Below are 27,041 nucleotides of genomic sequence, written 5' to 3' on the forward strand. Positions count from 1 at the left end.
CTTCTTCTACATTTTTTTTTTTTGGGTACTCTCTCTGAATTGTAATGGTTTGTATGTTGTATACACGCTGAAAAATAGTCACTTGAGTACCCTAAAAGATTCCTTTACTTCGCTTATGAATGTAGGTATGAACTGGAAGAGGTTGCTTGGCCAGGTATATATCCTACTAGGTTTTGTCCTGAATATATATATTTTTTTCTTTCGATTATTAATGCAGGATTTAGACACAGAAATAGTTGTAGCAACAGCCAGGGGACAACTTCAGATCAGATGCAATCGCGCTAATCTAGTTGTTGATGAGAGGCAAATGAATGCACTCTTTTAAATATAGCATTGTGCCTGACCATTTAATGAAGTGGTGGCAGCATGCGTATTATGTACAATTTATTGTTCTCATAGATCACCTTTGAAGTTGATGAATAGGTAAGAGCAGTAAATAACCAAATATTTTTTTGAGAACAAAGATATCTTGATCATTTTAGTAATCTGTACTTTGAAACTAAATTGTTATGGCTGTTATTGTGGCTTTTTTTATGGCTGTTCATTTGAAACAAAATTGTTATATATATGTGCTAGATTAAAAATTACTTCAGGTAGCTCATACAGAAGCTTGCAGAACAATGATGCTGGGTGCGTTTGTGGAAAGTGAGCCTAAAAGAGATGAAATTGTGAATGTTGGCAGACTTGAATGACTTACACCCAAAAAAACAGAGAAGACTAATGTACATTGTTTAGATGTAGGTGATAGAGGAGTCACACTAATGAGACTACCGTAGTTTATATGGCAGTGTGTTGGATAGCTTATAGACCAATTAATGCACTATTTTCAAATGAGGTAATTTTGAGTTTGCAACATCAACTATGGCAATCAATTACATGACTTGATTATTCGTGCTTGTTCTTTTCACCTTTATTCATACTTATTTTTTGGCATTAAGAAGTACCAAATTGCAAAGACAATAAGGAAAATATACATGATACGTAAAAACCTGGGTATCATAAAATGACACTAAACAAAAAATCCATTCAAACCTGTTGGCAATCATCCATACTTAATGGCATTAAGAAGTACCAAATTGCAAAGACAGTAAGGAAAATATACAGGATACCTAGTGACACTAAACCAAAACATCTATTCAAAACTGTTGGCAATCATCCATATTTTTTGGCATTAAGAAGTACCAAATCGCAAAGACAATAAGGAAATATACATGATACATAAAAACCTGGATATCATAAGATGACACTAAACAAAAACATTTATTCAAACCTGTTGGCAATCATCTGGAGTACTCAAAAGTCAAATTACACAACACATCAAACTTGTCAATACACAACATAACTTAAAACAAACATCCAAAGTGCATAAAACAAACTAGTAGTTGACTGAAAACATAAATCCATAATAGCACATAACTCAAAATAAATAAAAATTCCAACATGTCTACAAAATGAACATATTCCATGATTAGCCACGACACCTTTTTCATACTATGCGTAAAGATGACAACCATATAACCATGGTAAAACAACCTATAATTATAACCACTTCTAATACAAACCACACCAATATAATCAAAATATTGACTAAGAAAAAAGAAAAGCAATGTAAAGAACAATTAACCGAGTGATAATTTAAAACACATTGCCTTGCAATGAATGGGAAGAAAGGCTAACTTGAATGACGGATACAAGGTTCACACCAAAGATGATTTGAGACTTATCATTAGTTCCAAAGTCACGTCTATGTACAACAATATCAATGATGATTAGAAATCAATGTTCTGAAAGAAATACCCCCTATGATACTAACAGATTCAAGATATAAAGGAAGGGTTCCGCAATTAATTATTAGCAAGAACTACCTATCAAAAAATATATATATTAGCAAGAACCACTTAGAGCCGCAATTCATTTTACAAGTCATGAAAAACTGGAATAACATCATAGTAATTGAAAGAAAAAGTGATTTCAAAGTGAGGGAAAAGCAAGAAAAATTGAAAGAAAAAAGATGTGATACGAAAAGGTTCAGATATTAGAAGACAGTAATGCTAACAAAGACAGGTAACATAGCTCAATCATCCATGGAATGCTCGTCTTCTACTCCACTAGCATCAGTCATTTGGTCATCCTTGAGGTTGCCACATACATTACATTCCATAATGTTAGAGGCAGTACCATCATCCTTGGGGGGCAAAGGAGCTAGTGTGCCCCAGCAATTCTCTCTATCACACATATATCTAATAAAGAAATAGGCATGAGGGAAATCGGTATCCCCTTGTCCTTTAGAGGATTCCATTTGATCATGGTTGTCCTCATCCATCATTTCCTCCTCCTCCTCCTCCTCCTCCTCCTCTTCCTGGACAAGATCTTCATCATCATCATTATCATTTTCATGATCAGACCAATTGGCTTCAACATTGCAGCGGTCGCAATGACAGGTGAAGCCATAGTCCTCCATCAACCTTCTCTGCCTGCTGGCATAATTCTCATTCACAGGGAAATAGCTTAAGCATATCTCCCTGCCTTGCGGAACATCATGAATCATACGAACAACAATGTCAGTGTTGTGGTCAGGAGCAGTGTCAACGTAATCAAAACGGCAAGCATTAGGAAGGCAGTCATGGTTGAAGAAAGAGGCATTCGGGTAGATACCATAAGCTCGAACAGAACGCTGGCCAGAATTATGGGAGGAACAAGGCTCCATAAGGCCAAAGGCATTGAGCTTGTCCTTGGCAAGCAGAGCAGCAGTGAGCTCTAACGAGAACGGAACTGGAAGAGTAGAAGGAGGAGGGCAGAGGGAGGAGATTAGGGAATGCAATAACTGGGCAGTGGCAGTATCAGTGGCGTCAGGGGCGCCTTCGAGAGAGAGCAGAATCTGAAATTGGGAAGGGGAGTAAAGGGCAAGATGGTACGCGGCCACGAGGAAACGGGCCTGGACTTGTTGTTCCACAGGTTGTTCAAGTAAAAGAGGGGCGCAATCTCGGAGGCGAGAAAGGGCTTGGCATAGCCAAGGAGAGTGGGATGATGCGAGTGCAGCAGAGAGACAGTTTTGGCTGCAGAATACATGGTGATGGGAACAAGACGAAGAAGAAGAAGAAGAAGAAGAAGAGGATAAGGTTCTAAAACAGTTGGAACAATAGACGGAGGATTGATTGATCAAAGGAAGAGCAGAGTAGAGGAGGATGGGAGAGTCCCTGAGAACAATTTCGCCAGCCTTCAGTGGCTGAGACGTCACCAGACCTCTCCCTCTCCCCTCTATCTCCGTCCTCCTCAGAAACCCACTCGACATCTCTCTCTCTCAAGCCTGCCAAAACTCTGTTTTGTATCCACAACTCCTCGTGATCATTTGCTATTGTAAGAATGATGTTATAGGAGATGCAGAAAAAAAATAGTTGATTACCTGCAAAAAAAAAAGCAAAAGGGCACAAAATCAATTTTAAAACACTCGGAAACAATGTTGCGAGAAGAAAAAGAAACGCTTGCTCTTTAAACTCAGGCAATGAACAAGAAAACTAAAACCCAAAAATTTTACAGATAAAAATCCATTACAAATTTTTTTTTTTTTTTTTTATTGTTTCCTCACACAGAAAAACTATACTAGGATCAAACGCATTTCAACTAAGAGAGAGAGAGATATTATACCAAAATCGGCATCACCGTCGGGAATCACCTCCGGGCGTCGCTGCCGTTCCTCACCGTCATTCACCGATGTCTCTGTTAGGGGATAGTGAAGGCTTAAGGAGCTTAGTGATTCACTAAATCGTTCGTGCTAGAGGTTAGGGTTTTTGATACTTATCAGTTTTTTTTTAATTTTTTATTGGCTGACATGACTGTACATGTAGCATAAAAATAGTATTTTATTTTGACCATTAAATATATCAATATTTCTCTCATCATCAGGATAAAGATTATTTTGACACGTTAACAAAAGATTAGAGACCAAATTTTATTAAACTAGTCGCTACCTCGTGCGATGTACGGGATAGTTTTTCAAAAATTATACATATTTACTTTAAGCATGCTACAAAAGTATAATTACATTTGAAATATAATCAAACATTAAAGGAAAATTAAACAATTGTATACTGTGGGGCCCAATAATTTGTGGCCCTGACTCATTTATTCATTGGGGCCCAAGGTCCAAGCCGAGGAAGGTTATAGTCCAGACTTGGTAATACAAGTACAAAATAATCTTGGGGCACAGTCGAGGATGATTCAGTCTTCGACATGTCCGAGGTCTCACTGGAAGGAAGGGCAAAAACGGTATAGGAGCAGCTTGGAAAAAATCTAAAATATCTAAGTCAATAGAGAAGGATACGCTGGAAAGTATAACGACCAGGGAAAGCTGTCCTTACTGCCATTCAATACTCTGTACCTGACAGAGCCATACTCTCCAGCTTTTACAACCACCCCCAACCACTCTAGATATGGACTGATGGGACAAGTATCAGTCGTGGAAAAATCGATCTTACACGTGGACGAAAGATAAAGAACACATGCTAGTATAAAAGGAAAAGTAAGCAATCCAGAGAGGAGGCTGGGAAAAATGGCCAAAAATCAGAGCCTCCTAGCCCGCCTCCAGGAGAAAGACTCCTAGGGCAAACACGATTTAATTATGTATGACCACCACGGAAAACCATCGTCTTGTGACTGAGGCCTAGCCTTTCAAACCCACGCTCTACAAATGATATTGTTTGGGCCTTTTTACGTGCAAACCCAGTATCGTTTTGGGTCGTTACAAATCGTGTCGTTACAATTGGCGCCGTCTGTGGGGAAGGCTTGTGTGTTGGCATAGGCAGTAGGTCGAGACAGTTCCCTTGTCATTTCTAACAGCCGGTTGTAGTGTTCTAGCGTAAAGTTCCACTAGGGGCTACGCTTCGTAGCGTCAACCGTACGGATGGTTCTAGGGGCTTGGCCGAGGAGCTAATTCCCCTAAAACCAAGGTCTTATACCATAGCCGAGGGGTTAATTCCCCCAACTACTTATCAATATCAAGTTTTGGACAGAACCAAGGTATTGCATGGTTCTCGGACTCAAACCTATGGGGAAACCAACTCCTTAGAAGAAAAAACTGAGTTTTGGACAGAACTAAGGTATTGCATGGTCCTCGGGGAAACCAACTACTTATCAAAATCAAGTCTTGGACAGAACCAAGGTATTGCATGGTCCTCGGACTCAAACCTATGGAGAAGTCAGCTACTTAAGAAGAATTCTAAGTCGCTCAGTACTCGGATCAAATACTAGGAAAGGTCAAGGCTATGAAAGTTATTAGGAAGATGGCGAAACGCCTTATTACTCAGCGACCAACAGGGGGGGTACATGTTGGATTATATATCCTCGAATGATTACTTCCTACTTGGCATCGAGCATTCAGCCATTACCTCATTCAAATTTGGGGTATACAACCCATTTTCAGGTCAGTCTTATTGTACACGATAACTCCAATAAGTTCATAGTAGTATCTTTTATCTTGGTAAGGGATTTTGGCCCTAAGTATCGCTTTCTCAGGTCGGCATTATTGTGCCTAACAATATTATTAAGTTCATTATGAACACCTTTTTCTCAGTTAAGGTTTTTGCCCTAAGTGCCATTTATTCAAGTCGGCATTATTATGCCAGATAGTTCCAATAAGCACAGAGCAAGATCTTTTTATTAGCTGAGATTTCGGTCCCAAGCATCATTCATAGTATAAAAATAAAAAGAAAGAAGTTACAGGATAGTACGTCTATTCACGGCATAACTATTTCAAAAGAAAAGATAGAATATACGAAATCAAGAAATGACGACCTTTATTAATGTAAAGAGGTGTTACAGTGTACAATGAAGGGCTTAAACAAAGCCTATATAGAAAATGAGTTACAAAAACAAAAAAAAAAAAAAAAAAAAAAAAAAAAAAAAACAAGCAAACAGAAATCTTTTTAAGCTCTGCTCCCAAGTCTTTCCAAGCTCTGCCCCAGTGGCACCCATATTGAGAGGAGGACCTTCCTTGGTGGGAAAAGAGAAGAAGAGGAAGAAGGAAAAATACCAGGATGGATCTAGTGGTGGAAAGAAGAAGAAAGAGAGGTAAAAGGAGGCACCAGTGAAGGAAGAGAGAAAGAAACAGAGATACTTTGTCCCTGCGTCAGTCCTGACTCCTAACATGCTAGTGCCATGTTAGCTATGCTCATAAGAGATCGGCTGGTACTGATAATGGGTGATCCCAGCTCAGCCGCACCAAATGTTTGACACGACGAGCCCCTGCTTCGGATTTTGACTGAAAGGAGGATGAGAAGTATCTTGAGTCTCTCCCACCCCTGCCCTGACTGAGCCATTTTGAGTTTTGCAAGAACGTAACATTTCTGGGAAGGGTATGGTCTCTTCATTCCCACTCCTATCTTGGACTTATCACGATTCAAGGTGTAAGCAAGCGGATAAGGGAAACTCTGGGGGAGGCTAAGGATTTTCAAACTTCAAAAGGATTGAAAGGGCTCTGTATAAGAGAGGTAACCTCTTACTTTCCTTCTTATATGAAGGGTAAAACGGGAGGCACTTAATCTATCCATATTTCCAAGAAAATCGGTAAACAAGAATATAGCCGTTCCACTTCCCTACACCGTCAATAACTGTCGAATTTAAATGGTCTCGTAAAGGGAAATCATTAAAAGCGCGTTTTGGATAATCAAACGGCAGGAACGCATTGTGAATGAATTTAGAGGAATGTCTCGTAGCCCGGTATGTTTCCTGGGTAGATGAAGAGGCACCAACATTAATGAAGGACAGAGTTAAATGAGCCGTAATAAAAGCTTGACATTACCAAAACCCTCCTCTCCAACCAAGAGGTCGGACAACAGGATTTTGAGGGGCTATTGTGGGACCCAATAATTTGTGGCCCTGACCCATTTATTCATTGGGGCCCAAGGCCCGAGCCGAGGAAGGTTATAGCCCAGACTTGGTAATACAAGTACAAAATAGTCTTGGAGCACAGCCGAGGACAATTCAATCCTCGGCATGTCCGAGGTCTCATTGGAAGGAAGGGCAAAAACGGTATAGGAGCAGCTTGGAAAAAATCTAAAATATCTAGGTTAATAGAGAAGGATACGCTGGAAAGTATAACGACCAGGGAAAGCTGCCCTTACTGCCATTCAATACTCTGCACCTGACAGAGCCATACTCTCCAGCTTTTACAACCATCCCCAACCACTCTGGATATGGACTAATGGGACAAGTATCAGTCGTGGAAAAATCGATCCTACACGTGAACGAAGGATAAAGAACACATGCTAGTATAAAAGGAAAAGTAAGCAATCCAGAGAGGAGGCTGGGAAAAATGGCCAAAATCAGAGCCTCCCAGCCCGCCTCCAGGAGAAAGACTCCTAGGGCTAACACGATTTAATTATGTATGACCACCACGGAAAACCACCGTCTTGTAACTGAGGCCTAACCTTTCAAACCCACGCTCTACAAATGATATTGTTTGGGCCTTTTTACGTGCGAACCCAATATCGTTTTGGGTCGTTACAAATCGTGTCCTTACATATACAATTACTAAAATATATGTAGATGAACAAAAATATATATACAAATCCTGCTAGGCAAATATATAATTTTTTATTTAATAAATATATTTCTTGTACTCCATAATCTAGAATATTAGATGATACTCATACTCTACATGAGCACAAAGAAGTTAAAATATGAGAGACATGTGGATGAACATTATGATTGTTTGTACGGGGTTCATACATAATTTAACATAAAAACCATTTTATAAGAGGTCAAATCATAAAAGTTTTAAATATACAATGACAATTACTATATTTAAACTCTTCACATATGCAAATAATAAACTATAAGTATAACAGGCCAACATTACTGGTTAGTAAATAATTTTAGATCTAAAATTGTTTATTTTGTATATGTTTGTACTTTGTAGCAATGGTCAACGACGTAACAGGTCAACTAATATCAGACTTCTATATACAAAGATTCATTTTAACCACATAAAATCAATCATCATTCTAAAGATCTTTCTATGTAAAATTTTCTCACTTTAAATATAGTTTTGCAACACATGCAATAATTCTAAAATTGAAAATCCATCATCAAATTGAAATTTAAATTGCCCATGAATCATATAATTCGTACCTTGAATTGTTTAATCATGAACATGACTTTCCAGCCTTCTTGTATTTTGTCTTACTGACAAAGATGATTCACTCCTCCAAGTCTTGCTTTATCAACCGACCTGAACAAAAATAAAATAAAAATTCATATATATATATATATATATGACCATTAAAAATAAATATACACACATGTACATGTTAAGTTGTTAACCATCAACGTGATTGATAAAAAAATATATAAGTTGTTAAGTTCGTATATAAGGCAACGTGATTGGCTCTTTGTTCCCAACCTTGATCTCCTCCTCCTCCTTAAGTTGATAGAGTAATGCTTGAAACATTATGGAAGACAAATATTGGTTAGGAATCACATATAGTTTACGCTTTTCATACATATGCATGGCGTGAGGTTTTTCTTGCTCTTCATTCGTAGATTTGCCAAGAGTCATTGAACTTTTTCTATAACTTTCGCCATCTTCAAACCCTAGTACCACACTCAACGCAAAGAAAATTTAGAACCCTAGTAAATAATTTTGTCCGGTTTTATAGTAAAATTAGATTTTTTTTTTTTAATATTTAAGTAATGTTGATGTGGAAAACCAGTTTTATAGTAAAATCAGAATTTATTTATTTATTTAAGTAATACTGATGTGGAAAATTGTGGAGAGGGTTCTATAGTAAAATCAGAATTTATTTATCTATTTAAGTAATGTTGATGTGGAAAATTGTGGAGAGAGCAGAGGCTTCGGTTTTATATATATACTAGTCGCTAACCCGTGCGATGCACGGGATAATTAAACAAAATTTATACACATTCACTTTTATTTGTACAATTAATTCCATTATCTTTCATGCTATACTTTGTAATTGTACAGAATTAAGTCAACTCAATTTAAGTAGTTGTAATAAAATTGGCTTCTACTATTCTCTATTCTATAGAGATATGAACATATTGGATTTTTCAAACAATTACCGGCATTGTAATAAAATGATTTATTATTGAAAATAAGAAACAAAGAAAATCTGTCTAAAGCTTAAAAAGCACAATATACTAAAATTAAAGAGATAAAATTTTCGGAGGACAAAATATTATAGATAATTTTAGAAACAGATTATACACTTAAAAGGGTTAGTAATTTATAGCATTACCCCCTACTATTAGTATACAGACACCAAGTGCGGTCGTCGTAACCCTTTGAAAGAACCTTCCCCAATTGGACCCTATCAAAAAAAAAAAAAAAAAAAAAACACCCAATTAACAAAATTGATCCAAAAGGGTCTAAAAAGCATACAAAATCAATTCAAAAAACAAAAATATGAGACAAATTAATTACTTTCCACTGCCAATGAAATCGTCTTTTGTATTGATGTTCCAAACTGCAACACTTATCTCTCTAAGGCCTTCAATTAACGAAAACACAAATTTCTCTTGGAATACTGGAGTATTATGACCATCTATACACACACACACACACAAAAAACAAAATCAGCATAACTCACTATAACTCTATAGAAACCTCAAAAATATAAAGAGAAATTAAAGGGGTTGAATTTGATATTTACGTTTGGAGAGAGAGAGTTTGCAGAAACTATGGCTTTATATTTCTTAACTTGAGAGAGGGGTAAGGTTGCTAAGGTTTTGAGGTGTTATAATATTTTTATTTTTTATTTTTTAAATATTGTGCTGACATGGAAAATTGTGGTGCTAGCAGAGACTTCGATTTTATATATATATATATATATATAGACTAGTCGCTAACCCGTGCGATGCACAGGATAATTAAATAAAATTTATACACATTCACTTTTATTGGTACAATCATTTGAAAATAATTCTAACTAATACCCAAATATAAGAGACACATTGACTTACTATTTAAAGTAGTCTTCTGAAGAATTTACACATATTGTGCAACTGACTCTTAATTTCTCATCAACAATAAAAACATGGAAATTCAAAATATGGAAAGAAAATAAAAATTACAACAATTAATTCCATTATCTTTCATGCTATACTTTGTAATTGTACGGAATTAAGTCAACTCAATTTAAGTAGTTGTAATAAAATTGGTTTCTACTATTCTCTATTCTATAGAGATATGAACATATTGGATTTCTCAAACAATTACCGATATTACAATAAAATGATTTATTATTGAAAATAAGAAACAAAGAAAATCTGTCTATAGCTTAAGAAATACAATATACTAAAATTAAAGAGATAAAATTTTTGGAGGACAAAATATTATAGATAACTTTAGAAACAGATTATACACTTAAAAGGGTTAGTAATTTATAGCATTTACCTCCCACTATTAGTATACAGACATTAAGTGCGGTCGTCGTAACCCTTTGAAAGAACCTTCCCCAATTGACCCTATCAAAAAAAATAAACACCCAATTAACAAAATTGATCCAAAAGGATCTAAAAAGCACACAAAATCAATTCAAAAAACAAAAATATGAGACAAAGTAATTACTTTCCGCTGCCAATGAAATCATCTTTTGTATTACTGTTCCAAATTGCAACATTTATCTATCTAAGGCCTTCAATTAACGAAAACACAAACTTCTCTTTGAATTCCGGAGTATTATGACTATCTATACACACACACACACAAAAAACAAATCAGCATAACTCACTATTACTCTATATAAGCCTCAAAAATATAAAGAGAAATTAAAGGTGTTATAATGTTTTTATTTTTATTTTTTATTTTTTAAATATTGTGCTGACGTAGAAGCAGAAACTGTGGCTTTATATTTCTTAATTTGAGAGAGGGGTAAGGTTGCTAGGGTTTTGAGGTGTTATAATGTTTTTATTTTTATTTTTTAAATATTGTGTTGACGTGGAAAATTGTGATGCCAGCAGAGATCTTAACTTGAGAGAGGGGTAAGGTTGCTAGGGTTTTGAGGTGTTATAATGTTTTTATTTTTATTTTTTATTTTTTAAATATTGTGCTGATGTGGAAACAGAAATTGTGGTTTTATATTTCTTAACTTGAGAGAGGGGTAAGGTTGCTAGGGTTTTGAGGTGTTATAATGTTTTTATTTTTATTTTTTATTTTTTAAATATTGTGTTGACGTGGAAAATTGTGGTGCCAGCAAAGGTTTCGGTTTTATATATATATAGATAATATATAGATTATTAAAATTAAATTTTGTGTTGATTTTTTTTTGAAAAATAATTATAATATGTTGTTAATCCTACAACTCGAACTCTTTCATTAAAATATTTTTATCATTTTCTTTTCTTTTCTTTTTTTAATTTTATATCATATTATTTTTTTGAGAGATTATATCATATTATTTTTGTTTTTAAACTTTAACGGTCCTTTATCATTTATTATAAACTATGATATACAATAATAATGCAAAGATATCAACAAAAATAATGAATAAGTTAATTCACTTTATTTTGGTTTGTCGGTCCATTTCACTTTTAAAAAGATGGTAAATTATATTTTAAATCCTATATCTTAGTGGTGGTTTCAACTATCAAGCCTTTATCAACGACCTTGTAAAAGAAATTTATCAGATTATCACCTTAAGCCAAATCCACATCCACAACACAACTGATCTCTTTTTCATTTGTTTTTGGGCCAGAATAGTATAACACAGCTACAGCTTTATAATGGAACAACAGGTTCTAATTAGCTTGTAATGGCTAAAGTAGCATCACACCACAACGAGAGAGAGAGAGAGAGAGAGAGAGAGAGAGAGAGATAATTGTATTCGTTAAATTTTGATAAATAGTTGGCCCAACCAAAAAAGAAAGGGATAATTGTATTCATTAAAGTTTGATAAATAGCCGGCCCAACCAAAAAAGAAAGCAACAACAATAATCACAATCAGATACTAAACCACCTACACCAAAAAACCAATCGGTATCTTAGTCTGATAATAAATAACTATCATCAAAAGTGGATGTCATAGATTGAAACTCTCTAAAAAAACAACCAGGTAAAAAATATCACAAGCTGTTGACAATTGTTACTGTATCATGCAGATTTTCCTCACAATTGTGAATCACCACAAAAGCATCAAATGAAAAAAATTGGAATATGACTTGAGAGGTAGAAACATTTCATCATTGAACACTGGGCGACAAATGAATATGCTTCATTACACACCTCATTTGATTGTATTACTCTTCTCCCTGTAATTATGTGCCCACAAAGCTAAGTTTTTTTTTTTTTTTTTAAAAGATGGAGAGCATATCAGTGAAACTTTGACACCATGTCCTATTTCAGAAAGATATATGGACAAACCATAGCCCCACTGTAAATAATAAACCAAAGTTCCACAATCTGACAGTGTTGAGTAGAAAACAACACCTGCACAAACCCGAAACCTAATCATGAATAAGTTACCGAGCATGTAAAGACAAAATAATAAACCAAAACTACATCAAATAGAATGGAATGATGCAAGGAAAGCCATGCGCATAAAATTGTAGAAATAACCATTGATGATCAAGAAAGAAATCTGCTTCCGTCAGCACCATTTCAAACACAGTTTTTGAGGCATCAATCAAGAAATTTGCACTTAAAAGAAACTCCAATTTCTCCTTTCACTTACAAAGTACAATATGTACCTTCCAAAATGTACATAAGGTTATCAACGTGATACTGAAACAGATGTTCTCAATTCTGACTACAATATTCAACTACCCTACTTGTTTGATCTTAATCCTTCCTTTTTTTTTTTAATGTCCTTCATATCATCAAACAATTTGATTGTGAGAGCAGGCAGCTTACCCTCATAAAAAAAATGAGAACTCTTCCTATATATGTTATTTTCTTCAAGAATTAAAGAGATTAGCATAAAAATTTCAATATTTCTATCCAAGGAAAAAACAATCACCTGCATCACTGTAGTTGCTGCTGTCAGCTAACTTCAACTCATGTTTTCCATAGTGACCAGTAATTTATAGAGGCAAAGGAACCCAGAAATTAAAAGCAAAAGCCTAAACTAAATCCTCTAATTGATTTAAGAAGCATTCAGCCAACATCATTATTTCCTAGTTACTTTGCCCGTGTCAAACTACACCAGAGTAACCATGCTTTATGAAGACACAGAGCAAAATACAAATTCAATTTAAATATTAGCATATTCAAGGCCACAGGAGTAAATTGTGTGGCAGGCTGGCAGCTATGACACGTTTAATAGAAAATGAGTGATTAGAAGAATAAAAGATAAATCTTAGCGATTGAATAATGACAAAGAATTTGTCGGCGACATAAATCATGTTTGTTCTTTACCTTGGAACTTAGAGGAAGCCTAAATATGATGGCCATGAAGAACAGGATATTGCTAACTGCTAGCATTGGGACAAATTTTTCTATGTTCCGGAGCAAATTTTGTAGCATAAAGCCCTATTTAATTGTAACAGATGCAGAGGCCACTGCAGCCTCTGCTATTAAGGAGACAGGTTGACGAGCCTGCAGACAGGCACCTATATCGAAGGGGTGCAACTCAGAACCATCAAAAATAAGATTAAGACCAGGAAGGGTTACTTCTCTGCTGTCAACTTCATCCGGTTCAACTTTTACTGAACTCACAGTATGTGCTTCTTCAATGGGCCTTGTGGCAGCCTCATAGACAGGAGTTAGAGCATATGATCTGCAAAGTATCATTCAATAATTATATTCAGGATATCATCAAATCAGATCAGAATAGCAGCAAAGAGTACCAAGAATTCACTCCCTACCAATGTTATATTCAACAGGACAAAACAAAAGAAAGAAGAGACCGAAATGCTTCCTGACTTTGTTCCAGAAAGCTGTGTCCCTTATTAACTTTGCTCACCCTCACAAAATTTAGAGTCTCAAAAATCCTCTAGCATCAGTGCATCGCTCATAATGCTTCCTCAGAAAGCTGTTTTGAAGCTTGTAAAGGCCCTTAAGTAACCATTATTCCAAAAATTATGACTGGTGGGGTTAGTTGCCCATAGGTTTTACTGCCTAGAGGCGAGTCCAAAGGGCTCTTCTTTAGACGGGTTTCCTAGGTTATCCAAAAAAAAAAAAAAACAATTGTTGACCTACATTAATAATTCTGCAACCACCAAGCTTAATCAGGCTCCTTGCCACCTAACCAGGTGCTACCACTGGGTTTGTCAAACATCTTCTTACTGATATTTAAATTAGAGGAGTAATTGGAAAAGGTAATACGAATCAACAATATATTTCCACATAAATAATAACACTTCATGAAAACTACTCCTCTTAATAGATCCGCTCTAGGTGTCTAGCAGGTTAAGCTCTTAACTAGGTCCATTGGAAAAACCTAAACAATTTATTAGTTAAATCTTTGGCAAGATGATTATACATGATGCTTTATCTACTGCCATAACTGCACTCAATATCACAGCCTCCAGGCACCATTACACAATTTAGGAATTGCGAATCTTTCCATAGTAAATCTTATCAGCAGATAATTGTAAGAAAGAATCTTCCAATATAAAATTTCTCCAAAAAACCACCTCTCATCTATACAGAGTACTTCAGTAAAAACTTTTAAAATGTATACTGAATATTCTGTGTTAAAAATTACTAACATAGGAAATTACTAGCAACTGGTAGAGACTAATGCCATAAAACATTTCAAAGCAAAACCAGCAGTATGCAAACATTACAATGTATTGATTGATACATACCTAAGAATGCTACCATCAAAGCTCAAAACTTCAGTTCGGCAACGTTGCCGATTAGCAAGTTTTAGTCTCTGATGCTCACTCAAGGCTCCTGAAATGGGAGAAGAAGGGTCAACAAGCGGATTCCATCTACCACTAGCATAGTTCATGAGTTGTCGAGATGATTCCTTTGCTTGCTCTTTCTGGTAAAGAAGTTTTGCAGCAGGACCTGTTGCTTGGTACTCTGCACAAACATCACGCAACTTTTTCCGTAAATTTTGCATTGCATCATGATGCTCACTAAGTGAATCTGCTTGAAGTAATTGCGATGATACCACCCTTCTACATATGTTGTTACACAATTTTGGACTAAAAAGTGGCATCCCAAATTCCACACTCAATGGGACCCATTCATACTTCTCATCATCAGGAGAAAAGTGGTCAGATTCTCTTTCTTTAAAAAGTTTTAATAGGCGAATGTAACCAACTACCAACAACTCTATCTTGTTTGCCAAATCAGTTAACAGAGAGTTCAGTTTCAAACTTTCCTCTTCACACAGCCCCAATTCCTTCCCCACACGAGCAATTGAACCATCAAAATTCTTTAGAGGCAACGGAATGTCCATGGTCATGATTCTTCCAGATCGATCAAGATCATACCTGCTGAGGGGCTGTACCAGCACAGCTGAGTGTTTAAGAACTGAATTTAAACAATGTAAAAGTATACTTCCCTTGACAAGATTGCCTTCAAACTTCCCTCCCAACCCTCCAATCGTAGAACCATCCCAAGACCATATAAGGGCTTTCTCACAACCAGCCAATGGTGCAGGAAGCAACCGTAGACATTGTCCTTTCATTAGAACAACAGATAGAGGCCCACTAGCCACAGTTGAATATAGCACCAATTTCATCCAAGGTGTCATAGATGAATAAGAGGGAGGACCAAAATGTATGGGACCTGTCGGTCCAGGAAGAATTGATGAAGGAGGAAGAGGAACCATGGACACAACAATGTCATAGTCACGATGAAATAATCGGTTTAAAGTTGCTGGTGCAAGAGAAGCCAAGCTTTCACAGCGAAGAATATCCACACGATATTTCTTTTTCCTCTTCAGTGGATCTCTTCCAGCATCTGACCCTTCACATAGAATCTTTTTCTCATCATTCTGGAAATCTGGATCTGTGTTAGACACCTCACTCGAGGTAGCAGAAAATATTTCATCATCAGCACTTCCAGTAGCAGGTTCAGTTGAAATAGAATCCTCATGGGGCATCCCTGAACTAACCAAATCATCTTTATCCAGCCTAGCTTCATTTGTAGCAGAATTTCCTGATTTGTCAGTCAAAGTGATGTCAGCTATCAAAGTCGCCTCATCATTGCTTGAAGCTAACATATCCATCTTATCACAAACTTCTTCTGCTTTGGCATCGGTAGCAACTCCACCAGATAGCAGACATTCCAAAACGCAACGGAGGCTGAATGCATGATTTGCAAATTCCTGCAATTCTCCCTCAAATTTTGTTCCTTCTAACGTACTCAGATCCTTGCAAAGATCAGCAATGCTAGCATGACCCAACTTTCCTGCTTCATATAGTGTTACAGCATGGGATTTTAAGCCTGTAAAAGGAGATTAACAGAAAGACATGATTAATATCACACAATTTGCATAAATTCTACTTGTGGAGTAAAACATCCATGAGATTGCTCAACTTTTCTCTCATTAAGAACCACTACTACTTATTATGATATATTTTGATGGAAATTAAATTACTGAAAGTGCCAAGCCTAGCGACCTGTTAAGTTTTGTCAGTCTATTCTTTTTTTTTTTGGGGGGGGGGGGGGGGGGAGGGATGTGGCGGGCGCATGTATACATCTATGACTTTAAATCAAAGTTTTGTTCAACTCAAAATTCAGTAAGCCAAGGCCTTCTTATCATAGAGTTTGGATTGATGAAAACAGATGCCCATTTCTCTTAAATAAACATGACCTTAAATTATATAATCCAGTTTATAGTCATTTTTTCTCTTCTCATTATCATAGAATTTGGATTGATTAAAACAGAAGCCCATTTCTCTTAAAGAAACATGACTTTATATTATATGATCCAGTATATAGTCATTTTTTCACTTCTCATTACTAAAGAGTAAAGAGGATTCACACTAGAGCTTCATTCATCTCTGTCCCAGATGCATTATGCACTTACTCAAAACAAAATGCAGCCATGTCAAAAGTTCACTATTTCAAATGATTATTTACTTTTTGGGGGCAGGGGAGTGGAGATGACTAAGTATACCACTCAAAGCAAGATTATTGTTCTCCAAATCACAACTAATAAGTTTGAATAGAGTTAACTATTAAGCATGGAAGCAATTGGCTGCAATCCAACCTGAAATCTTCTCATAATACCACAATTTATTCTGCTGTGATAGTCTACACAAGCTGAGATCAATTCTGGGTACCTTTTTAACTTAATGCAACCACAGACTATCATGGGTGTCTTTTATGATGATGGCAAAGGAAATACAGAATTCAAGGAAGCGGTAAGGTCAGACAAAATTCTCATTTGAAATGCAATATACATGAGAAAAAGCATTGAGACAAGTTTCCAGCATCTCGATTTGCCACTTTCCTATAAAATTGTGCCAAGTATTGTTAGTTGTCTAAAAATTTAAGAAATTGATAGGATAGGGCAGCATGAGAGGTTGATAGGATAGGGCAACAGATTTTGTCTATTAGGCTGGCTTTGACTTGTTTTCAAGCTTTTACTGGTTTGAAGGTGAATGTGGGGAAAAGTGAAATTGTCCCTGTTGGGGAGGTGCGTAACATTCAGTCTTTGGCTAATATCCTTTAATGCAGAGTGGCCAGTTTGCCTATGACTTATTTGGGTATGCCTTTGGGAACTTTGTATAAAACACCCTCCATTTGGAATCCAATCCTTGAGAAGATGGAAAAGAAGCTTTTAGGTTGGAAGCAGCTTCATTTGTCAAAGGGTGGTAGACTCACCTTGCTGAAGAGTACCCTTTCAAGCCTTCTGACTTATTACCTTTCCCTTTTTACTATCCCCAAAGCTGTGGCTTCTAGATTGGAACACATTCAAAGGAACTTCTTGTGGGGCTCATTAGTTGAGTGTTTCAAACATCATTTGGTGGCTTGGGAAAAGGTTTGCTTACCTCGTGAGTTGGGTGGTTTAGGAATTCGGAAGTTGGCGCCTTTTAATTAGGCCCTTTTAGGGAAATGGCTTTGGAGGTATGGCCATGAAACCTCTCATCTGTGGCGAAGGGTCATAGCCATGAAATATGGGGAGGGAAAAGGGGGTTGGTGCACTAGAGCTTGTAGTACGGCCCATGGTTGTGGGTTATGGCGGAGTATTAGTGAAGGGTGGGAAACTTTTGCTAAGCATTTCTCTGTTGTGGTGGGGGATGGATCTCATACTCTTTTTTGGCATGATAAGTGGACTGGGAATGTCCCTCTTAAAAATCTTTATCCTTAGTTTTTTTTGTGTTCAGCTAATAAGAAAGCTTGTATTTCTGATGTGCTAAGCCCTTCAGTGGGTGATGATGACAGAGTGTGGAATTTAAGATTTCAGAGGGAATTCAATGATTGGGAGTTGGCGGCTTCCTACTCCCTTCTTCATTTCATCCAAACACGAATCCCTAGGGGTGGAGGGTGTGACAGGCTTTGTTGGGATCTTAATGGCAGTGGGAAGTTTGATACTTGGTCTTTCTATCATAAGATTCGAGATGCAGCTCCCTCCACCTTCCCTTGGAAGGGCATTTGGAAAGTTAAGGTTCCTAAAAGGGTGACTTTTTTTATGTGGACAACCATTCATGGTCAGATTCTAACTTTGGATAATCTTATGTTTCGTGGTCGCCCTTTGGCGAATCGTTGTTATTTGTGCTATTGTAATGTGGAATCTGTGGATCACTTGTTATTTTTTTGTCCAATAGCTCATTCTTTGTGGATGTATATGCTTCGGTTGTTTGGGATCGATTGGGTCATGCCAGGTTCAGTTGAGAACTTATTATTTTGTTGGTTTCATTGGCTTGGGAAGCATAGTTCTGATATTTGGGATTTGGTCCCAGGCTGTTTAATGTGGACTATTTGGTCTGAATGGAATCGGCGGGCTTTTGAGGATGAGGGGAAAATTGTGGTTTAGCTATTAGAGTTTTGCCAGAGGACCCTCTTTGATTGGTCTCGATGTTGGGGTTTCTCAGATTGTTCTACCCTTATGGATTTTATTATAGATTAGAGGCTGTTTTTGTCTTGTTGTTTCTTTTTTTCCCTTGTTCACTATCGTGAACTCTTTGTGTTTCTCTTGCTTTTTTTTTTATTAATAATAATCTCTTCTTACTTATCCAAAAAAAAAAAAAAAAAAAAAAAAAAATGAGAGGCTGAGTTCATGGAAATTTGTCTCCAGCATATAGAAGGATCATATTCAAGTTCTGAAGAAGGCTGCTTCCCTCTTCACAGTGCAGTCTAACATAAATAAAAAAAAATTTTAAAAAAAAAGGGTAATTTAAAAGAAAAGGGTCAGGGGAGCACTATGCTTCGATTCTTTTGACAAGAGAATTTTCTCTTGCCTTACATAGAGATGAATACATTTTGGGAAGGTTATGAAGTAGGTCCACCTAGAAATATCATTGATGAAAGACAGACTGAAGTTGTTCTGCAGAAGAAATATCGCATAAAGACAACACATTAAATGTTTAACTTTGCTACTTCAGAGCACCTCTGGAAAATGATAAAATAATCATTCAAGATGAACTTCTGCTCCTATGGGAACTGATAGAATGACCATTCTATTTCTAGTCCCTCCTAGATAATTGTTACAAGAAGTTCCCATGCTGACAACAGGGCTAGTGTCACAACTTTATTTTTTTTTCACATAGATAGCTGATAATGTTCAGGGTAAAAACACGATAAAGGACACATTCAAGATTATAAGACAAATGAACTTGACATTGACATGAAGGAGGAAAAAAGACGACAAAAATGAACATACCTGGTGAAACAGACCCCATCATAAGATAGGATGTTATATTAGCATCAACCACAAAAGCAACACGAGCATGGGCAGAAATGGGCCCATTGTTTTCTTTCTCCAAAACATCTCCTTGTTGAGAAACATCACCATCAACAAAAATGTTTGCTGAGTCTAGACTAGCACTAGAACCATCTTCATCACTAAGAGTAGCCCTAAGAGAGCTAGCAATGCTTGTATCTTGAAGAACAGATGCTGGATCAATTACTTTTACTGCCCATCCCAGTCGACATGCAAAAGATGCAGCAGCCTGCAGCTGCAAAAGGTCAGCCTGTAGAGTTGTTGCCAATTCAGCAACAGTTGCATTCTCACTTGAAACAACAAAAACTGCATACAGCAACCTGAATGAGAGATTACAAGTGTTAGGATCCCATATATAACCCATTTCTTTTATCTATCAATAAATAAATAAAATAACTGGTTGCAGAAAACACTCAATTGACAGAGAATATCTGAATATTAGAACGACTGCCTTACTCCTCGATAGGATCTTCATAGGACTGCTCCCTGTTGGAAACAAACCCTTCAAGCCTGGAAACTGAACAACCATGAACATTAACATTGTGGACTCACAAAAATTCCCAAAGAATGGTTTCAAGTGAAGAGGATGAATCGTTCTTAAACTATTATTATTAAACTTATCTTATATTTCACCACTCCAATCAACACATATTTTACAGAAGTGTAAGAGGAAGAAACTTTGACCCACTTTCCAAACTGTCTCAGCTAACAGCCTAAGTACAAATCATAGAAAGTACTCATCATAACTTTTTTTTTTTTTGGGTGATTTACACATGCACCTAATGAGTTTTGAACCCATGACCATATAAGGCAGATGTCATTGGCATTACTTATGATAATGTAAAATAATGTAATCTAGACATTAATTACCGTTATCATTTATCAAAAACACATATTATAAATTACATAAAATAGAAGAAGAAAGCATGCCATAAAGCAAAGCAAATGGATCCAGTATATGCTAGCTCTAGGTATAAATTTAATTAGTTCATTAAGTAGACATCAAAATATATAGATTCAGCTAGCTAAGCTTCACCAGAAGTGCACACAACCATGCCCTTTATGGAAATATTTTGTTGGTTACCTCAATTAGAAAGGATTTCACTACCAAAGAAAAAAACACATGATTTCTTAGTTTGAATGTGAAAGGGGAAGGTCAGGTTATATGACCGAATAACAAGCCACCCATGCTTTTATTATAATATAAGACACAGGGATGAAGACTTTCATGCCAACAGAAAGCTAACCTTCCAGAATTACTATATAATTTGAAGAAAATTCACAAGTCATTGACTTGCAATTAATGATAACAGAAACAATAAGAATAAAATGAAAGCCTCGAGAGATAAAAGAAAGAAAAAAAATTTTAAATAACTTTTGGCTTTGGCACATGCTTCAGGTTAGTGAATCCATATGGAACTTAAGGTATAAAAAACTAGTGAAACCAATAACCAAAAAAAAAACTGTAAATATATCCAATGTACCTTTAAAACGGTCATTAGGATAAACAGGGACATCGAAGTATATCAACCCTCGTCTGAAGAGACCCTTTACAATATCAGGATCAAACAAAATAAATGAATCTGCTTCCTCCTTACAGACTTTATCAATTGTTGCCATTTCTTCCTCTGAGAGTTTCTATAAAAAGAAGGAAAAGTTAGTAAGTTCACATCAGTCACCAAGTGCTAGCCCCAAAAGCACATAAACAGAGATACTTCTTGTGTGACTGAACTCCCTATGAAATTAAAGGAGTTTATTTCGGTAGAAATTCCTAAGAATTTAACAGTAAGGAAAAAGGATTATTAAGAACCTCACCTTAAATTCTTCTAGAGTAAAGTTTACAAGACAAACTCCCCACCATGGTTCAATTGCAAAATCTACAGGTTGTGTAGGTAACATTTCCTTTGCAATTGACTTGTTCAGCTTCCACATAATTTTCTGGATAGCTCCAAAACAGTAAATAATAGGTAAGATAATAATGTATAGTCCATCTGAAAGCAAATGACTTATGATACCAGCATAAGGCAAAATCCATGAAACTGAAGATATTTTTGCACAATAAGATGTCCATCTTTAATTCATACACTTAGCTGATATTAGATAACACTAATCAAGCACAACTAAATCAAAATATCCTCATAAACAATATGATTCCATTTGGATATGAGGATTTAAAATCAAGAGATTTGAAGAAAAATTACAATAACAAACCATTCATAATATTTGTGTAGTCGAATTGAAGAAAGATTGGTAGTATAAATAGTTTGATATGAATTTAACAAGATGTGATAATTTAAGCTTAGAGGATTTTGATCTAACATAAAAACTTGTAATGTCATGGATTTGAAATAATATTTTATAGACAATCATTTCAAATTCGCATATTAGTAAAGTTTAAATCCATCCATAAATTTCATAAACAGAAAAATTAATCCCTTTCATACTTTATTGAAGTGATTTAAACTAAAAATTGAAATCCAAATCCTTCTCTTTAGATACTTCCATCCAAATGAACCATATCAAAATTCAATTAATTTTTAAACGGAAGCTTTATTAAGACTGAAATTGCAAGGAGATGAAAAGAGATCCATGCTATAGAGGAAGAAAAATGTGAAATAGATAGTTGAAGTTTAGAACATAATAATTTTGATAAGTAAGCTTAGAACATAATAATTATGGCTAGTGCTGCTAGTCCACTTAAAAAGCATTAATAAAGAATTATCTATCTTTGAGTTTCATTAGTTTCTCTTAAGGAACCTATATTATAACTCATGTAAAAAGTAACATTTGTATCATGTTAGTAACATATGTGCACATTACTGAAACCTTATGATACAAATTAACATTGTGTGTATATACACAAATATCCGTAAACATACAAGCAAACCTATCCACTACCTTAGATCTGCACTTGTTCATGATATCAATGAATTCATTTCTTCCAATTCCTGTAAGCCGCAAAGCATCGGCAGCACTGAAATTTGGGATGCTGTCATAAGGTTGTTCTACAAATGATAATGACAACCATCAACCATTTTAAATAATAAGCAGGTATCTCCAAAAATGGGCATAAGCAAATTGGAAGGTAAATATATGATGCATAAATACAAACAAAGGCACATATGCACATGTAACCATGATATATAACCAAGAGTAGACAACAAAACAATGAAGAGATAAAGGCAAGTTAGATTTACAATTCAAACTATTGTTCTAATAATGGAAATTTGGAAAGTAAAGTATAAGGATATACCAACAGATCAAGGGTGAATAAAATAAAATTTTGGAAAAAAAAGGGGAACAAAAACATTTGAACTCAAAGAAAAATTTATCTATTCCAGTATACCTGACTCCACAAAAGGAAACTAATCATGATGCTCATAATTAGAAGAGTACCAAGACTATGTGTAACACACATCAGCTTGTTGTTATTATCCTAAGAAGGTAAACTGACTACAGATTAACAGGATTTCAAGCAGGAAAATTTTCTCTCTTCCCCCCACCCCCAAAATTTTTCTGACATAATGTTGAATACAGAATTTGTAAAAGCCCATAGAAGGATTAAAAATTGTAATTCCAGTGGAACGGTTAAAATAATATGGCTAAGTAATTAAATTCACCGTTTCCTAACAGTTTAAGCTTTTAGGATAAGCAGAAGTTTATTAAAAATTTATATGAACAACTAATCTAGCAGATCAGTTCCACCGAATGTAGCTTCAGTGAGAAAATCTTTATCAATGAAGTTAGTGATTCATTGGTACATGAGAAGTTGTAGGTGATATTAATTGGAAGGGAGGCTGATAATGATGCATGTGACATGATGTGAGAAAACTCCTTTATTGTAAGCAAGTAAAAGTACAAACAACAATGATAGCAGCAAATATTCCAGCAAAACTGTATCAGATTTGTTAAAGAAGGTAAACTCTTACCATTTCTCATAACCTCAAATATCATATCACAGTAATATCTGAAAGGCGATATCCTCATCACACGGCAAACATACTCAGCAAGGTGATAGGGAAATAGCTGAAAATAACAAAATCAACATGTAAACTGCATGAATCTTATTTTTTGAAGAAGATAATAGCACTGCCTCTAAGCCAATAAGCTAATTGGTTATATGGTAGACTTTATTTGCACAAAGTAAGCCAACATGTAAACCTCCTCTCTTTTTTTTCTTTTTTTTTTAAATCATGAATCAGTAACATTAGCTATTTCTTTTTATTGATAAGCTATGAATGCACCCAATGGGTCTTAAACCCATGACCTCACCTCCATCCCATTATTATACGAGGAAGTGTCATTTGATCTAGAAGTCAATGGCTTAGTAACATAAGCTTGCAACATAAACAATTTTTTTTGGACACTACAATAAGCAAAAATCCAACAAGAGGATTTTTTTTTTTTTTTTTTTTTTTTTAAGATCATATCACACGCACCGCTAGATTCTTTCGCAAGTAACGCATCATATCTTCATAATATTCACTTTCTTTGCATATTTTGCGAGCAAAAGAAGTATTCCATAGGAGTCTTTTCTTTATGCAATGTTCAATTATCCTGCACTCATGGAAGGAAAAAAGGTCATTTCAAAAGAAAATCAAATAACTCATTCAAGAAGGTCAAAAGGAAAAGAATAAAATAAAACAAATGGTGCAGAATTGTCAAAGTAACAAAAGTAAAAACTTCACTCCACTAGAATAGCTTCTATAAACTAAAAAATCCAACATGTCTATCAACATGCTTAAATAATTAAACTTAAGTTTCTTTTTAGCAGCCGTAATAGTCAGTGTATTGATTTTTCCTCACATTAACGGATTTACAATTTCTACAAAAGAGGTTCAAAGCTAAATTGTTTTTATTTTTTTCATTCTATGCTTGATCGGACTAGACCGTTACAATTGTTCTCATGTTATTCTCTGTTAGATTTGTTTGAGAGTATTGTAATTTAAGATGTTGATTGTATTCCTCCCATTGAAAACCCCTGCATACTTGGGAGTTTTTCTTCATTAATAAAGCTCGTTGTTTATCCAAAAAAAATATATTCAACGTCAAAACCTTTGCCACTCAGTTATTCACTGATTTATTCTGATTCTTAAGGGATGCCCAGAAAACATTGGTTATGAATAGAATACACGCCGAATCCTACATATAATACTGTACCAACCAATTTAGAAAGAAAACTTTGCCTGAAATGAATAATGAATAATAAACCAAATGGTAATGGACCTAACCAGACATATCAACGTGCATACATTTGTTTCGGGATAACAAACTTCAGAAATCCCTAGAGTATCTACAGCTCAAGCCTTTGCCACTAGCAAACTTCAAACTGTACCTCAAAAATGTTAGTGCTCGTTTTGGCTAGCTTAGTTTCATTGCCTTGTTGAGCTTAAAAAAAATAAGTTCAGCAAAATTACAGCTATACCTAGAAAAGGTAATGTATCAAAGAGTTGTATGTGTTTAGTTAGCTCATTTGCTTATGTACAACTTTCTAAAACTGCGGTGTTTCTAAATACAACTATACTTTATCCAACTGTCAGCAAAAAAAAAAAACCACATCCAAACGCACTCTAAAACTACGCAATAAAATCAAATCCTTTTAAATTCCCGGTCCACACTAACAACCTTGATTAGTCTATTGATGATCGATAATCCGACCCCATAGTTTTCATCATTTTCACATAATTTCTCTCCATCTAAAAACCAAAAAATCAACAACTAATTTTTTTTCTTCGAAAAACGCAAAATGTAGCATTAAGGTCTACAGTAACTGTTACCTTCTATGCCATTCTTCCTTAGAAGAAAGCGTTGCTTGAAGTCGTTTTGGGAGTTTTTCCCACGGGCATTCTTCCTTGATCGCTTTCAATATCAATTGCTCCTCAATCGTAGCCGGAGCGTGCTGCATTTTTCTTCTACACACAAAAAATCACTTTAACCTAATTCCACTCCCTGAAACACAAAATTCAATTTCCACCAAAATCAAAACCAATTCATCCAAATTTTCAACTAAGTTTCACTCACAAACAACACGATTTGACAGAATTGTGCTGTAGCAGAACTGAAATTAGATCATAGGCATCAATGTAGCTAAAGTGTTTTGACAATTGTATGAATTTTTTTAAAAGCAATAGTTGAATTATTTAAGTTAAGAGTACAAATCAAAAATGGAAATGAATTGATAACTGAAAGAATTGGAAAAGATGAAGCACCTGATCGTGGATTAAACTGTGTCGTTTTGATTTTGTTTTTGAATTTGGTGGGTTTTGGCTATGGAATTGCGCACGAGATCTGGGAAGAAGAAGCGGAAATGCTGGAATTTATTACAATGCTTCTGTCACGACGACAGTGCGTGCCTAAGTTGTCATAATTTTGGTCGTTGGACCCGTTATGATTTTGCCCCGACCCGTTGTGGTTGAGCCGTGTTTGATACGGTCGGTCAAAATTTTCTTTGTGCATTGCAGAATGATGCGAAACGACATCGTATTACATTCTATAATGAAAGTGGGAAAAGTATAACGGATGAGAGTATTGGTTTTGCAAATATTTTTAAGGGTTTTAACATATTTTAGGAAATTTTTTATAGAAAAAAAAAATTACCAAAATTTTTAACAGTTTTTTCAATTTCTTATAAAAAGTTTTTTAAAATTGATAATTAATGTATTTTCTAAAGGTATACATTAACCGAATCCTATTCTTAAGAACTTTTTATGGGAAATGAAAAATGTAATTGAATTTTGATAATTTTTTATATTTTCTATAAAAAAAAATATTAAAAATGGCATTAAAACTTTCCTAAAATTGTCTATTAACAAATGTTAATAACGCTATTGGTGGGGTCATTAACTTTCTTAGTATATACACACACAGCTAACCATTATGATTATACACGTTATTTTTAGGGTAAATTGCAAATTACACCTTTAAAATTTGGAATATTTGAATTTTATACCCTAACACTTCAGAATTTGAATTTTACCCCATATATTTTAGGAGTGTTTGGATTTTACTTCTTAAAGTTTGAGGGTGTTTGGCTTTTACACCCTAAAGTTTTAAAATTTATGATGTAAATTCCAAACACCCTCAAATTTCAAGAGGTAAATTCAAAAGTCTAAAACTTCAGGGTATAAAATCTAAACATCCCAAAACTTTAGAAGTATAATTTGCAATTTACCCTTATTTTTACACAAAGAGTTCATAATAGTTTGAGTTGTCAAGTTGTTATTGATTCTTATTTGGGTC

The 27,041-nt window shown here is 35.3% G+C and overlaps 2 protein-coding genes across 5 annotated transcripts; both read right to left on the reverse strand.

The window, feature by feature from the left end:
- Positions 1 to 1,882: 1,882 nt before the first annotated feature.
- LOC115973823 (histone-lysine N-methyltransferase ASHR2) lies at positions 1,883 to 3,796 on the reverse strand. The gene is made up of 2 exons (XM_031094064.1): positions 3,646 to 3,796; positions 1,883 to 3,403 (listed from the first exon to the last, which is right to left on the reverse strand). Exon 2 carries the CDS (start codon positions 3,290 to 3,292, stop codon positions 2,075 to 2,077), a length of 1,218 nt encoding a protein of 405 aa, XP_030949924.1. The 5' UTR covers positions 3,293 to 3,403; positions 3,646 to 3,796; the 3' UTR covers positions 1,883 to 2,074.
- Positions 3,797 to 12,017: 8,221 nt separating this feature from the next.
- Positions 12,018 to 26,185, reverse strand: LOC115973832 (protein FAM91A1). 4 transcript variants are annotated; one of them, XR_004087823.1, is made up of 12 exons: positions 26,012 to 26,185; positions 25,580 to 25,751; positions 24,242 to 24,359; positions 23,732 to 23,828; positions 22,701 to 22,807; positions 21,618 to 21,740; positions 21,287 to 21,440; positions 20,259 to 20,319; positions 19,743 to 20,122; positions 14,764 to 16,357; positions 13,370 to 13,730; positions 12,018 to 12,442 (listed from the first exon to the last, which is right to left on the reverse strand). XR_004087823.1 is itself a non-coding variant. In XM_031094074.1 (11 exons), the coding sequence occupies exons 2-11, from the start codon at positions 25,705 to 25,707 to the stop codon at positions 13,484 to 13,486; spliced, it is 3,009 nt and encodes a 1,002-aa protein (XP_030949934.1). In that variant the 5' UTR covers positions 25,708 to 25,751; positions 26,012 to 26,185; the 3' UTR covers positions 12,805 to 13,483. The 4 variants fall into 4 exon arrangements, 1 of the variants encoding a protein (XP_030949934.1); XR_004087824.1 differs by having other exon boundaries at positions 12,018 to 12,459; XM_031094074.1 differs by lacking the exon at positions 12,018 to 12,442 and having other exon boundaries at positions 12,805 to 13,730.
- Between the last annotated feature and the right edge of the window lie 856 nt (positions 26,186 to 27,041).

This window comes from Quercus lobata, chromosome 2, assembly GCF_001633185.2.
Source record: "Quercus lobata isolate SW786 chromosome 2, ValleyOak3.0 Primary Assembly, whole genome shotgun sequence".
NCBI classification, from domain to species: Eukaryota; Viridiplantae; Streptophyta; class Magnoliopsida; order Fagales; family Fagaceae; genus Quercus; species Quercus lobata.

Bases quoted from the DNA above. Each gene is read 5' to 3' on its own strand.
- LOC115973832 (XM_031094074.1), bottom strand. From the start codon at position 25,707: ATGCAGCACGCTCCGGCTACGATTGAGGAGCAATTGATATTGAAAGCG. The intron at 24,360-25,579 runs GTAACAGTTACT...CCATGAGTGCAG, and splicing joins AAGGAAGAATGGCATAGAAG to GATAATTGAACATTGCATAA. The intron at 16,358-19,742 runs GTATGTTCATTT...CTCCTTTTACAG, and splicing joins GATGGGGTCTGTTTCACCAG to GCTTAAAATCCCATGCTGTA.
- LOC115973823 (XM_031094064.1), bottom strand. From the start codon at position 3,292: ATGTCGAGTGGGTTTCTGAGGAGGACGGAGATAGAGGGGAGAGGGAGA.